At 36.4% G+C, this 13800-nt stretch overlaps 3 protein-coding genes across 3 annotated transcripts; 2 read left to right on the forward strand and 1 right to left on the reverse strand.

The window, feature by feature from the left end:
• Positions 1 to 774: 774 nt before the first annotated feature.
• On the forward strand, positions 775 to 4220 carry LOC143450544 (uncharacterized). The gene is made up of 11 exons (XM_076951143.1): positions 775 to 1432; positions 1540 to 1599; positions 1696 to 1752; positions 1843 to 1981; positions 2082 to 2197; positions 2266 to 2446; positions 2524 to 2686; positions 2920 to 3087; positions 3561 to 3775; positions 3854 to 4010; positions 4085 to 4220. The coding sequence occupies exons 1-10, from the start codon at positions 1360 to 1362 to the stop codon at positions 4008 to 4010; spliced, it is 1329 nt and encodes a 442-aa protein (XP_076807258.1). The 5' UTR covers positions 775 to 1359; the 3' UTR covers positions 4085 to 4220.
• Positions 4221 to 4835: 615 nt separating this feature from the next.
• On the forward strand, positions 4836 to 7712 carry LOC143450545 (uncharacterized). The gene is made up of 11 exons (XM_076951144.1): positions 4836 to 4928; positions 5018 to 5183; positions 5284 to 5379; positions 5575 to 5681; positions 5766 to 5889; positions 6144 to 6299; positions 6392 to 6567; positions 6781 to 6973; positions 7101 to 7261; positions 7333 to 7462; positions 7543 to 7712. Exons 1-10 carry the CDS (start codon positions 4906 to 4908, stop codon positions 7430 to 7432), a joined length of 1302 nt encoding a protein of 433 aa, XP_076807259.1. The 5' UTR covers positions 4836 to 4905; the 3' UTR covers positions 7433 to 7462; positions 7543 to 7712.
• Positions 7713 to 11529: 3817 nt separating this feature from the next.
• On the reverse strand, positions 11530 to 13183 carry LOC143449870 (uncharacterized). Its single transcript, XM_076950197.1, has 6 exons — positions 13169 to 13183; positions 12696 to 12871; positions 12355 to 12547; positions 11944 to 12116; positions 11708 to 11844; positions 11530 to 11632 (listed from the first exon to the last, which is right to left on the reverse strand). The coding sequence occupies exons 1-5, from the start codon at positions 13181 to 13183 to the stop codon at positions 11745 to 11747; spliced, it is 657 nt and encodes a 218-aa protein (XP_076806312.1). The 3' UTR covers positions 11530 to 11632; positions 11708 to 11744.
• Positions 13184 to 13800: the final 617 nt, after the last annotated feature.

Below are 13800 nucleotides of genomic sequence, written 5' to 3' on the forward strand. Positions count from 1 at the left end.
TTGAAAGAAGAGGTTAATATGATTTTAGTTGTCTAGGCTTATCTGATAATACTGACAACAACTCAATGGAATTGCAGAATGTGGAGTAGCAAGACGATTTCACAGCACTTTAACTTGGCAGGCATTTTGACTGTAAGCTGTACGACGACCATTTCGCGATCAGCCATTTATTGGTCCAGTTTATCCATTCATATATTTCTTCTTGCTGCATTTTATTCAGTGGTTTCTAAGCTTTATTCTGCTCGCGCTCGTAAAAGATTTTGGCAATTGTCACACCTCTTAACGCTTAAATAACGATTCATAATTTATCTGAAGTTAAAAAAGTTGACCTATAGCTCCGTACACAATGTACAGTGAGCTCGTTGGTCATCCGCATTTTTAAAACGATCGTCGTTCATTTGTTAGCTCTTCTATAAAAAAGCGCGTGCGTTTTGCAGCTCACGTTCCCGCTCTTTCTAGCTAAACTTATTAAATCCAACCGTTTGCAGCCATTTCGTGTGCTCACAGCATTGTTTGTGCAAAAAAACGAGCAAAGAGTGAACAACCCTTAAAAAGAGCTCCTTCGTTGGTTCTGTTGTTTCTTTGATTAAACAGTGTCGCCCTTAAGATCTGGTGCTCAAAATAAGCTTTCCGTTTTTCCTGTTTAACAAGCCAGCAAACGTCTTATTGGTATCATTGGATGACACTCGACATCCCTAATGTGAATTAAAACAAGTTAAAACTTCTTTACAGATGTAATAATAAAAGTAATTTAAAACGTTTTCTGCGATAGGAGTAAATGCTTATTGAAATTCAGAGATTTTGTTAGTAGAGTTTGACTTTAGAATTACATTGTGGATTTTAGTGGTGTTGCGCTTGTTTCATAACGGACTAAATTTCCCTAAATGGCGTCACAAACAAATTTCCGGGATAATACGTTGTAAACCAGGTTGCATTTTCGCGCGCCATGTAAACGTTATTTCACGATGGCAAGTCGGTTCTGAAATGCATGTCAGCTGATGTGAGCAAATAATTGAGAGACTTTGAGGGAAATTGTGATACCAACCTGGACATTATTGTCAATAGTTGTTTTGCTATATAGCCCTGTCCTGTGAACATAAAAACGCAATCAGTGTCTGAAAATAATCTATCGTAAGTGTATGTTGAACAATGACAATTAAGTGTTGAGACAGCAACAGTGTATCCAGTACCTACAGTATACCGAAAATAAACTAAACACCATACTCTATACACTATACACTATGATTATAATTAGCAGATTATAGTCACTTTTGTTGAATTGACTTTTTGCGATTCTTGCTCAAGAGCAAGAGAATTTTGCATAAGAACACTTTTGAGAGAGAAGAGCAATTTAAGTTGATGATGAAAACTTTCCTCTTCGTCTTGGTGCTAGTTGTGCTCGTGCATCGGGATCGAGCAGTTTCTTCACCAGGTCGCAAAAATATCAATTAATGAAACAGTTTATTTTATCTGTGCGTAAAAACGGTATGAAAAATTTTTAATAGGTTTAGCGATATTAACTTGTTCGCTTGTATTTAGATCGCTGCCCAGATTCCGAAAGCACAGAGCAGGAGACGAATGTCTGGAGCGAAACGACGCGTAAATACCATGTGCAAGTGTTTTTATACGAATATTATCGGTGTTTAAACGTTTAATCAAAGCTAATTTTTCAATCGCGCAAAAACATTTTTCTAGACTCCTGCAAAGGTCGTGACCAAGAACCAGATGTGGGTCTTGAAAGTGAAGAGAGAAGTAAGTTGTTGGAGATACGCAATCATCACTTTGTATACATCAGACTTTCTTTAAAACGTTGCATTTTTAACTCTATTCATCAATGGACAGAATGTAAGACGTTTGAGTCTACCATGGACACCTGGTTGTTAAATACACCATATAGCGGGCATATCAAATTTGCAAATGAAAGTGAAGAAATTCCTGTTTTGTTCACCTGGGCGAGAGGATATGACACCAGAGCCGTCCAGTAATAAAACGTTTTATGTTATTAGTATCACGGTACAAAAATTTATAAGCTAACTCAATCAAGGTTCTTGTTTTGGCACCAACATTAACGAATTCTTTAGAATGGTTTTTGACGAATACAATTTCAACGCCACCGATTTGAACTTCACGATGCACCGCATTGATCATAAGGGCTGGGCGATGTCAATAGATATATGCTGGGCTATTGCATATCCAGGTTGGGTAAAAGTTTTAGTTTAAAAACACTGCAACAAACTTTGAAATAAAATCGAATTCCACCAACAGGCGTTACGGAAAAGACAATGAGTTTCGGCGATGAATGGAACGGTGAGAGGATTGACGTCCCGCCTGTGACGTGGTTTTCCACTCCCTCGATTTTAGAAACCTCCGAAAATAGCTTTACTGTTTTGGGGCGAGAGATCCATGCGAGCCAAGTGCATAAGCTGATGCAAGACGTCACAAAAGGGTAAGAGCAAAAGCAGTAGCTCAAACATTTTTTATCCATAACGTCAACTATTAAATCGGCATAAGTTTACTCTTCAGAAAGTTTCCGGTCACGCAAACGACCTCCAGCGAGGTTCCATTTGAACTGACCATCAGAGGTGATATTTTTTACGTGGATGATGACGTCACCTTTCAGGGTCTTAAAAAGATGGAAATATACGCTCGAAAGATGGTGTCGAACGGAAACACTCTCAACCTTACGGTAAAGTGATAAACCTAAGTAACCTTGCAGTCTGCATACACGCGTTGCATGAATTTGTCATTATTGAGGTTACATTAGGGTCAGTTAATTCAAGTTGTATAAATAATAGGCATTGGATAAAAATCAAAAAACAATTTCTGTGGTTCTTTTTTATTCTAGCACGGTTGTGATTAATGAAGCAAGATACTTACATTGTCCATACATATAATACCAAACGTTTACCTTTTCCCAAGGCGCCCGAAGTATGCGATAGTATCACAGCTGATAACCAGTGCGTTTTTGACAATTTTGACAAAGCATGGGTCGGAGAGGACGGTATAGACGGCAAGTCCGGTATTGACAGCCCTGTGGTGGGCATCTACTTGCACGAACTACTTGGGAATGTAAATCTTGTAACAAGGGTAAGAATGGAAACGGTAATATTTACATTTACGGTACCGTTATAAGCAATAGCACATTTATGTCTTTTACAGTTTTACCGAAATTAGTGTTTGGGTCGCCTGAATAACTATAGTCGGCTGAGTATAGTGGGTTGGTTCGAGCCCTGAGCTCACAATAATGCGGCCCCCGGTCTTGAAGCCAGTGGTGTTGCTATTGCAATGCCTTTAGGCAAAGCTTTAACGACGCTCGGCCATTTAGTGGATCTGTTAGACAGTTTTAAAATCTAGCAATATAAGAAGAATGAAAACACCAAAGCAAATATGCTTGTGTCTATATCGGTACTTTATCAAATGCTAGCTCAAATGCCCACAGACAATGAAAGACTATTGTCTAATTTATGTCCTACAAAAAAGCTAAAATAACGATAAAAATAATGATACGCTTGATACCATACCATACATTACCGCAAGAAGATACACATGTTATCAATTAGGCCTCTAACGGAACGAAAGGACAAGACGGTGGTTTGGGTAAGAACGGAACGGTTAAAGGAGAAGATGGTAGAAAAGCCGGTACATCTGGAGATGGTGGCAAGGCTTCAGAAGTAACAATTTACGTTGTAAACATGACAGGAAGATTTACTTTAAATCGATTGTCTGGGATGGGTTCGCCCCCGGCGGAGCATGGTTATGGGGGAGTAAAATACGGGTAAGAAAGATATTTTTTCTTACGCATGCAAGTGCTTGAATATCAAGCTATTAAATTTGGCATTTTACTTCGTGTTAGCTATCCAGACCACAACAATCTCGCACTTAAGCCTGTATGTAAAGAAAATTGCAAAGACGACGAATCCATGGAAAGTGCTCAACTTCAAAAAACCGAATTCCCGTTTTCGACATTCATTGGAAAAGATGGATTTGAAATATATCCAACCCCAAAATAGGTAAGATGCAGTAAATAACATCCGTGTATTTTTAATTCTTATTGACCACAGATTTGATCACGTGATTTGTGCAGGGAGTAAATGGAACCATGAGCGATGCAAATCTAAACAAAGTGGAAAGCGTAAAAACCTGGTTTGAAAAAGATATCGATCTTCTTCAAGTTATCCAACGTCGAGGAGAGTCTCTATTTTTACGGAACAATAAGTGTGAAGCTCTGGAAGATTTCACTTTTATAAAATCGGTCACAGATGAAGATTCTGAGATCAACCAGCAGGTATATTGACAGATATTGTAAATGGGTTGTATACTTCTAGTATATACTGTATGTACTTAATAATAACTTTATTAAATTTTAACGACTTTAGAATTAAAATTTTAATAATGGTGTATTTGTTCTTTTCGAGGCCTCCTTTCGAATGGATGCAATCATGCAAGGATTCGACTACTACGGAAACAATGAAGAATACGCTCCTGACCTGGGTTGGACTTCAATTCAGGAAGTGGTGCAGATCTCACTAGATAGTGGGAAGAGTTTTGAGGACACATATAACCAAGTCATGAACAAGGTTTCAGACGATGATGGTTTAATCTGACCATGAAAGACCGAAATTGACAAACCATTTAAACATCTGGCATTAAACAGTGAATGACAAGTTTGTTTCTTTTACTCAGATTGATCAGTTTAATCAAGTTAAAGACATCGTTGGTTCAATTGTTACCGACAGCAACAAGAAGGCGGAGTCGCAACTCAAATACGAGAAAGACCAGTTAGAACGTCAAATTCATGTTTATGTTGCTGCACTGAGAACGCTCGAAAGAAGAATGAATATATCATCGGAACAAATTCAGTATAACTCAGTATAATTCAGTATAATAATTCCCAACTTAAACCAGATGACTAATACATTGGAAAAAAGGTGAAACGAGTTTGATGATTAGTTTATTTTCATTTAAGTATTATAACAGAGATCTCCCAGTTAAACTCATTAATCGGACATATGTAAAGGTTGAAATTTGGCTACCAATTCAACGATATTGAACCTGAGGACTTGGATCTCTCCAAGATGGACGTTTCGGCCGTTCCTGTGATCATGAAGAGTGATCTTGAAAGAAACAAAGGAGATCTTATCCAAGAATTGTCTTGCTTATTGGGTGAAACCGGTTCCGAATCGGTAAGCTGCATCATGAAATCTTTTCAATTATTTCTGTAGCAAAGCGCAATGCTTTATTGAATAAATTAATAACTAACCCTTTTCTTCTATTTTACAAAAGCAAAACCTGAACAAAGAAATCCAAAATTTTTTCTCCGACGCCATGTTAAGAATCAATCTAATTGACCAAATAATCCAGCACAAGATCAAAATCAAGGTAAACTAATACTTTTGCCATTCTATTGAGAATACGAGAATACGAGAATACTATTGAGAATCTATTGAGAATACGTCGGCCAATATAAAAGGTAGATCTTTCATAGCCATTTTGTGAAAATATGCCACCGTTTTCAATTCTTACCAAACAACAAAAAAGCTTCAGTATAGGTTTCGTAATTTATACTTTCTATAGAATATTCTGCATCATTTACAAGTCATAAAAAATTCACAAGCTGCCGTGGATGCCCCGGAAACCACTTCTTTATCAGTGAAAATGCAATTCACTGATCTGCTGTTCGGGTAGGCTGACTATATATATATTCACAAAAGACTGCTGTCGTTTCTATTCATTTTATTTAAACATCTGTTCCTTATTGTATTCAGTTTGTATCAGCAGCAAGAAGCACAAATCATTACTTCATTGTACCAGCTGTCAAAAGCCTATCAATTCGTCAGCTTGTGGAATTATGACATCATTGACAAATACATCAACAATTTTGGCGGTCAGGTATAATAAATCTTTAAGGGTGTCAACCACGCTTTACATGAAACTCTTAATGTTACATTTACAGTAGATCTACGAGTGTTGGTTCTGCTAAGTTTTGCTTTGTCAAAAATCGCTTTTGTCGATTGTTGCAGAATGTTTAACAAAAACCAGACTTTCATACAAACTCGGTTTGCTTGAAGGATAAAAATTTTATTTCTCTCAATTAATGATATGAAAATATCCCATAAAATTATCAAAAAGCATGTAATATGAAGGCAATGACAAATCAACTTGGTTCTTTGAACGGAATGTTCCACTTGCAAGATCTTTACCAGACTTTGCAGAATGAGAAAACTCTTTTTCTGCATTACATTTCCTCTCAAGCCGGTCCCGCATCGCACTCACTTTACACCATGTGGGACTTCAGTGTGGTAAAAATTTCTATTTATAAGTCTTTATGAATGTGTGGTACGATAATAATTACCAGCACTAAACCTTTTTTGCATGAAACTTTTATGTACAGAATTCCGATCCTGGAATGTTTAAGGCGCTTCATCTGTACGGCCAGTTTACATTTAGACTCAATGTTGATCCAAATAATGACGTAATTAACCATTGCGATAATTGCTACAACGGACGACTGGCTGCAATGTACATTGAATTAAGCGGAGAACCTCAGACAGATAACGTCCCTCCGAGGTGAACATTTTGGTCAACTTCATTAAGCGGCAAAGCTTTTACGAAATTAATTAGTATTGAAAATTCAATAATGGAACTTCATGTAACTTTATTTCTAAAATATAACTATATATAGTTTTTGTGATAGAAGGTGATTATCTTAGATATGAAACTTTTTTCTTTACAATTGCTTGTTAAAAGACATGTCTGTTGCACGAACTTTTATGTATACAGGGTTTTTCTCCGGGTTGTGCACATGGGAGATTCGGGCTTTCTCTTACCAGGTAAGGGAGGGGTCGGAAAGACAGTTGTTCGTTTTAAAGAAACGCCCGGAGATACAAATGGTGGAAATGTAATGACGTTTAATATGAACAGGCCCGTTCAGTCAGCAAGCGATCCAGATTTAAGAGATATATTGTTGCAGCCTGTGAGCGAAATACGTTAAAAAAATTTGATTATGATGAATGTGTTCGCTATGAGTAAATAAAATATTTGATAAAATGATGACGCAATCTGTCAATTGTATCATAATCAGCTACTTTCATTTTTTGCAGGAGAACATTTTTTGCCAAAACCAAAACTCTCCAACCGATTATTTCGGCAAAAAACCATGCAAGAGCCCTTACGCAACTTATTCGGTGATAGTCCCTAAAGGAGATCATGAGTGTAATTTGGTTGTCGACGGCAATAATTGCAAAGGACTTGACCTGGAAAAGTAATTGAGTTCAGTTCTTAAGAACTTATATGTACGATTTTAGACGATAACGAAAAACGTTTTGCTTTCAGATTTGTGAACATTCGCGTGTTTGCTTACATCAAATCATGGAGCAACTACGTCACACAGGAAGAATTCTACGCAATGAGAGAAGAGGGCTTGCTCGAATGATATCATCCTTCCCCCATAAATAGAAAAAAGGTAATTTTTTAAACTTTTGTATACCAGAAAGTCATCCCTTAAAAAGGTTTTCTTACTATTGTCAATACTTTGATTTTCAGCTTCTACATGCGTTACAGGAAGAAATTCGCAAAACTCCAATATAAGAAAAATCTTTTAAATATTGTAATGCAATGCATAAAATATCCTGTACGTTAATGAATGGATGCTAGATTCGTTCAAGATGTAATTTGCATGATAAATAAATATAAACTTATTGCAGATAAGAATATTTGTCGTGTTATAATTATGAAAGAGTTTTTAGACGTGAGGACACAAATTTAAAAAGTACATAATCAAATGTGCCAATGTCAGGATTGAAAGAACTTAAAATATATTTATGTTTCAATTTTAGTTTAAAATATGGAATACTGTATATCCAATAGAATATGCTCGTGTCATAGACATCGGAAATACAAACACTAGATGTCCGACTAGATTGCATTACTAAGGGAAAAAAATGAAGCAAGCATACGATTAACAGGAAAGCCTAAAAAGGCGCGAAAATGCATTGGTGAAAGAGAACGTTTTAAAAGATTGCTTGTCGTAGAGCAATTCTCGTGAGGTGAAAGCAATTTTGTTTTGTAAAGCAAAGTGAAAGTGACATATCGAAAGCTTTGTCGTGTTATCTGTGACTTATTTAGTGTCTGAATATGGGTGAATGCAACGATAGGCTATAGACCAAAAGTGGGCAAACAACGGCTCGACGACATGTTTTCTGTGGCTCTTCTAGCTGAATAGTAATATCCAAATTGAATACTAATTATATATTTCATTATAATAACCAAATCGACAAAAAATACTGATTTTGCAGCTCATTAGTGTTTGTTATTTTCTGCAAATGACTCTTTCATTGAAAAAGTTTACCCACCCCTGGGCTAGACCAAAGTCCGGGCCACTTTGCGGCTATGTGGTATAAGCTGCAAGGAAGTTAAATACGGTAGAGTAGAGTGACCAGCCCATTTCACCGTAAGAAGGTCACGCATCTGGTTGTTGTAGACAGGCGGCAAGATCAGGAGAATGCATGGCTATGCATAAAGCTGATTTTAGCTGTTTGAGGCTTTATTGAAGCTAGCCTAGATGTAGATTAGAAGGTAGATTAAGGTTATATTTACGTTGCTATGTCATAACATTTAAGTTAGGCTAACAAGACATCATGAAAACTAACGTTGATTGCACGATTTTGTTTGGTGAAATAGTTGCAGTCTTAAATAAAACAGTAAGTTGGTACGTTTGAGTAAATTTTTAGTTAGCGTTTCGTTTTCTATTGTATCTTTTCCGCGTTAAACGTAGAATAATGAAAAATAGGCCTAGTTTTCTCAAAGTTATATTTTTAACTTACGCAAGATTTGCAGTGTATTTGTATATACAGACCTAGCAATTATTTTGCGGAGCTCATTTTGTTATATGTGCTGTAATGTTAGGTTGGTTTCAGTGAAGTGCTCGGTTGCTTTGCACCTTCAACAGTTGCAAGACCCCATTCGTTGCATCTGATATTTCATTTAGGATTTACTCAGTCACCACCAACCTAGAGAGATGTTCTCGATAGCAAAGTGGAAAGTAATGTACAAACATGATGTGCCGTGGACAATGTATATGCCGCGAGCCGCGAGTGCATGCAATGACAAGAAGTTTTGACTCACCATTGGCAACTTCATCGAGGAATACAACAACAACAGAATGCAAGTTGTGTGAGTTTATTCTACGACGACCTGGTGACGGTGCAGGAAAATGTGAATTGTGTATTACATTCTGCACGTTAGGTAGTTTGTGCGTAAAATGGTGTGTAACATGTTGTGGATTCGTTGGATCTGTATCGTTTGATCAGATATTCAGTAAACCCCAATTCGACTTTGTAAAGTTCAACAGTTTGCGTTTGTTGTGAAAGTAATTGAGTTCAAAGACCTCAGAGGTCAGTGTGATTTCTATCGGTTTCTATAATTTGGCATTTCATCGTAATCCCATGTAGCTGTCAAACTAGGCGAATTCTATGTATTTCTCTTAACCTACGTCCGACAGCATAAGTATAAGTGTAACTTTTGCAATTTTAAACAGCGCTACCATTTTTCTTATTGGTTTGAAATTTTTTGACATTTCAACGTTTTTATACTGTTTTATGTTGGAAAATTTTGAACTAATTATCCTCACATGTTGGCGGTGCACGCAATCATGTTGTTTTTTCACCCTTAACTGGCAGCATAGGTACCATTGTATATACTTGTGATTATTTTATTTGGAAAAAATTGGAAATAGATCACTTTTTGTATAATTCAATTTATTTACAACAACAAGAAGTAAGAGAGGAAAAAGTAAATGGAAAATTATGGAAATAGTTTTTGATTTGATGAGTACTGTATTGTGATAACTAGTTTGCCTTAAACAATGTCTATTATGGAGTGATAACTGTTACCATCGAATTCTTTGAAGGATGTCATTTGTCAATTCTTGACCTTGGTGCAGTTCCTAAGATTGCATACATGGGAAAAAATTTTGAAGGAGAGAAAGTGTCATCTTCCGCAAGTTTGAGAGTGTTTGGCATCACTAAAGGCTGTGCTTTGTTGAGCTATCTGGTTTAGTAAAACTACAGTAATAGATGTTTTTATAAATCAACATGTATATATATACACATTTTTTTGGTTTAATGGTATCATTTAAATCACATTAATTTTTGTCAGTTTTTGTCTAATTTTTAAATTCCATGTTTTACAGTTTTTCGTACAAGTTTTATGATGAAATCAATATTGTGGAAACAGTGAAACTAACAGAAAACATGTCTGGCGCTAGAATGAATGTCCAAAATCATCACAATGACATTGTAGAATCTGAGACAGAACCTTCCAAAGATAAGGTTGCCAACAAATCTCCCAATTATTCTGAAATAGATACACTGACAGCTTGCAATTAGAACCAACTACTGATGAAATTTATAAGCCAGTTCACATTGAATGTGACGAAAAATTGACGCTAAAGCAGAGTACAGAGAATATGGATCCATTCAATGATGCAGTCCCATCAACCAATAGCACTGACACTTCATACTTACACGCTAACATCTATGATGCCAGACCTGATTCTGACAACAAATCACTAATTGGTGTAAAATCAAGGCCAACAAGCAGGCTAAAAAGAAAGGTGTGTTACAATTTTTTGCATGCTTTTTTAGTCGATCTCTCTGTTTACTACTTGTTTTTTAATTCGGCCTTTACAGTTTAGTTATACGCACTTGAATGTTAATGCTGATGAATAAATAATCATGCATTTTAAATTGCTGACTAATTTTGCATTATCAATTGGATGGTTGGTGCAGTTATCATCTATTAGTATTTGTGTTTACGTGCTTTCATTTGAATTATGATCATGCGTTTAATTAACAGATTTCTGAACCGAATACATCAACTGGTTTTAAGAGATTGAAAGAACCGCCACAGAGCACAACCCAAGAAGACTACGATTTTTCAAATTACGATTTTGTTACCTTCCTTGAAAATGCGTTTATATATCCTGTATATCGAAATAAATAAATTAGACTTGTGCAAAATGTAAATTGCTTAATAACGTATGAACAGGGAAGTTAAGAATATTTGTCCAGTTGCAATTATGAAAGAATATTGACGCATGGACAAGTCGCATGACATTTTACGCACCTGTCTTAAAAGCACTGCTGTTTAATGTTGTATCACCTATTTCTAAAGCGCACCAGTTTACGGTATAAGCTGTTTATTGCTATTTTAGAGTTTGTTTTTATACCTACTACCCCATAGACTGCATTTACAACACTTGGTTTCTGCTCTGCACTAAAAACCAAGCGTAGAATTATTTCACTCAACACGTGCTATATAGCAGAGCAACAAACAAAACACAGAATTGATTTGGCAATGGAGCAAGACAACAAGCGTTGGTCGTTAATTACCGGATAAGTCCTCAAGGGTAGCGGAGTGACGCGTTACGAGAAATTAGCTCAAAACCATGCACATGTAAATGGTAACAAGTGCTGGTTGGGAAAATGTCTTAACTAAGTGATTTAAAGTTTAGCGATACATAAAGCAGCCTTTCAAAGTTGTCAATTTTATTTTTTAAACACTCATTGCCAATCTCGAATTCGCATTAGGTTGGAATTTTTCTTCTGTGATATCTTTGGGATCTTTGTGATATCTAAGAAAAATTAATGATTTAAATAAATTAATGACAAAATTTTTAATGACATATATCGCTTAATTCCCAGCTGACCTGTAACGTTTTTAAACATCCCTCGTTGAAATGAAGCTCATTTGAATTTTCCCGCCGTTTTCATGGAAATAATCTTGTTCTCAGGGGCGTAATTGCTCCAAGATTTGATTCGGGTATAAACACGAACGGTATCAAACCTGAATGTAAACCATTATTAGTAGTATGATAATCATTAATATACAAAGCATAAAACCACTTCTGTATATATGGGATTGCGAAACAAAAATTAAATTTACTGGGTCAGGTCAAGTCCCTTGCAGTTCGATCCATCTACCCAATTATCAGGATCCAAACTACAAGCATGATCTCCTTTGGGAACTACAACCGTGTAAGTTGCGTATGGACTCTTGCATGAACGACCGCCGAAGAAGTCGCTTGGCTTGGCAACGTCTTCACAAAATTTATTTCCCTGTTGTAAAATGTTTTTAGAAAAAGATTGTTTAAAAATTGTTAGATTTGCCAACAGACGCAATCAGCATGTGGCGTTGAACTAATCCAGCTTTCGATGAAAAACTTTGTTGCGAGGTTTTTTACCCAGAAAGTTCAAAGAAAAACACACAAATGAGATACATTAATTGTCACTGATATCATTGCCAACGTTAAACACAGTAAATTCTGCTTTTAAAGCGGCTGCAAATTTTACTCACATCATTTGCAAATATTTGCTTCAAAGCGGGATCAATTTTAGATGTAACCGGTTTTTCCATGTCGAAAGTCATCACGTTTCCTCCAGCGACATCCTCCGGCGTTTGTTGCAACCTCACAACTGTCTTTCCAGCTCCGTCGGTGCCAGGCGATAGAAAACTGGAGTCGCCCAAATGAACTACTCTGACGTAAACGCTGCAAGAAATAATCCAAGTATATTCGGTTATGTTAGACGAGTATTGACGAAGCGTCAATATAACGTTTACGTTGTTTTTTGCAGCCAAACGACTTCAGTGTAGGCTATAACGTCAGTGTTTTCGAAGAACGTTAGTAGTATACTTACATCGAAGGCACATAGCTTTGCTGAGATTTTCCACTTAGTTCAATGTACATAGAGATCAGTCGTCCGTTATAGCAGTTTGCACAACCGGCAATTGTTTCATCATTTGGATCAACTTCAAGTTTCAAAGTAAACTGTTCATTGTCTTCAAGAGATTTGAACACAATCGGGTCGGTATCCTGCAACATATTTGAAATAAATGAAGTGATTAAAATCAATTAACTTCCTATTCAAATTCTGTGATATTTGCGACCTTGGCCTTCTGATGAAAAACATTATTTTGAAAACAGGCACTTCAAAGCATAAATTAAGCAAAATATGTTTGGAATATCAGGGTAGAAAGCAACAAAAACGCGCTTTAATTTGGAATCGTATAAATAGATAACTGAACGGGGCTAATAACAGCATCAACCAATGAATTAATATTGAAGAACTAGTTGTTTCAAACAAATATTTGAATGGTGGAAGTTATTTACTTGATTCTTGGACATGTTTTTACATAGGTGTTTTCGAACTTTTTTAGGTTAGCCGCAAAAATTCAAAGTTAAATATTGTTCAAAGTATACACTGCATTTATGCTGAAAGCTTGGAAGTTTTTGGGCGCTACCATTATAATGACCTTGGGCAAGACGTTAACGATGTTTGCTCCTGATCAGTGAATTTGGTGAACTGTTTTAAATTTGGGCAATACAATATGAACAAAAAATAGCTCGGTAACCGGGGCTCGAGCGATGAGAAATCATCGTCGACTAAAAGTTTTGCAATAGTTTACTCAGTCGTAGGATAAAATTTATATTATACCATATTTTTAAAATTAAGACGAGGTATCGACACCTCACTATTTAAAGTGAATACGACATCTAGCGGTAAGTCGAGAAATTGTTCATGTTAATGTCAGGCAGGGTTAGGACTATATGAAAGTAAGCCCGAATAATTTAGCCGAACAGCGACGTATTGCGGAACGGAGGTTGTTTTTGGAAAATACAATCTATTTTCGGAGCTCATTCAAGCAACTTTAGCTAACTTTCAAGACAAGATATCAAGCTTCAATCTACACCGCCGAACTCAGCAGACATTTCCACTGAAAGTGAATTGATGCTCGAGCGAA

The sequence above is a fragment of the Clavelina lepadiformis genome, chromosome 3 (genome assembly GCF_947623445.1).
Source record: "Clavelina lepadiformis chromosome 3, kaClaLepa1.1, whole genome shotgun sequence".
Lineage (NCBI taxonomy): Eukaryota > Metazoa > Chordata > Ascidiacea > Aplousobranchia > Clavelinidae > Clavelina > Clavelina lepadiformis.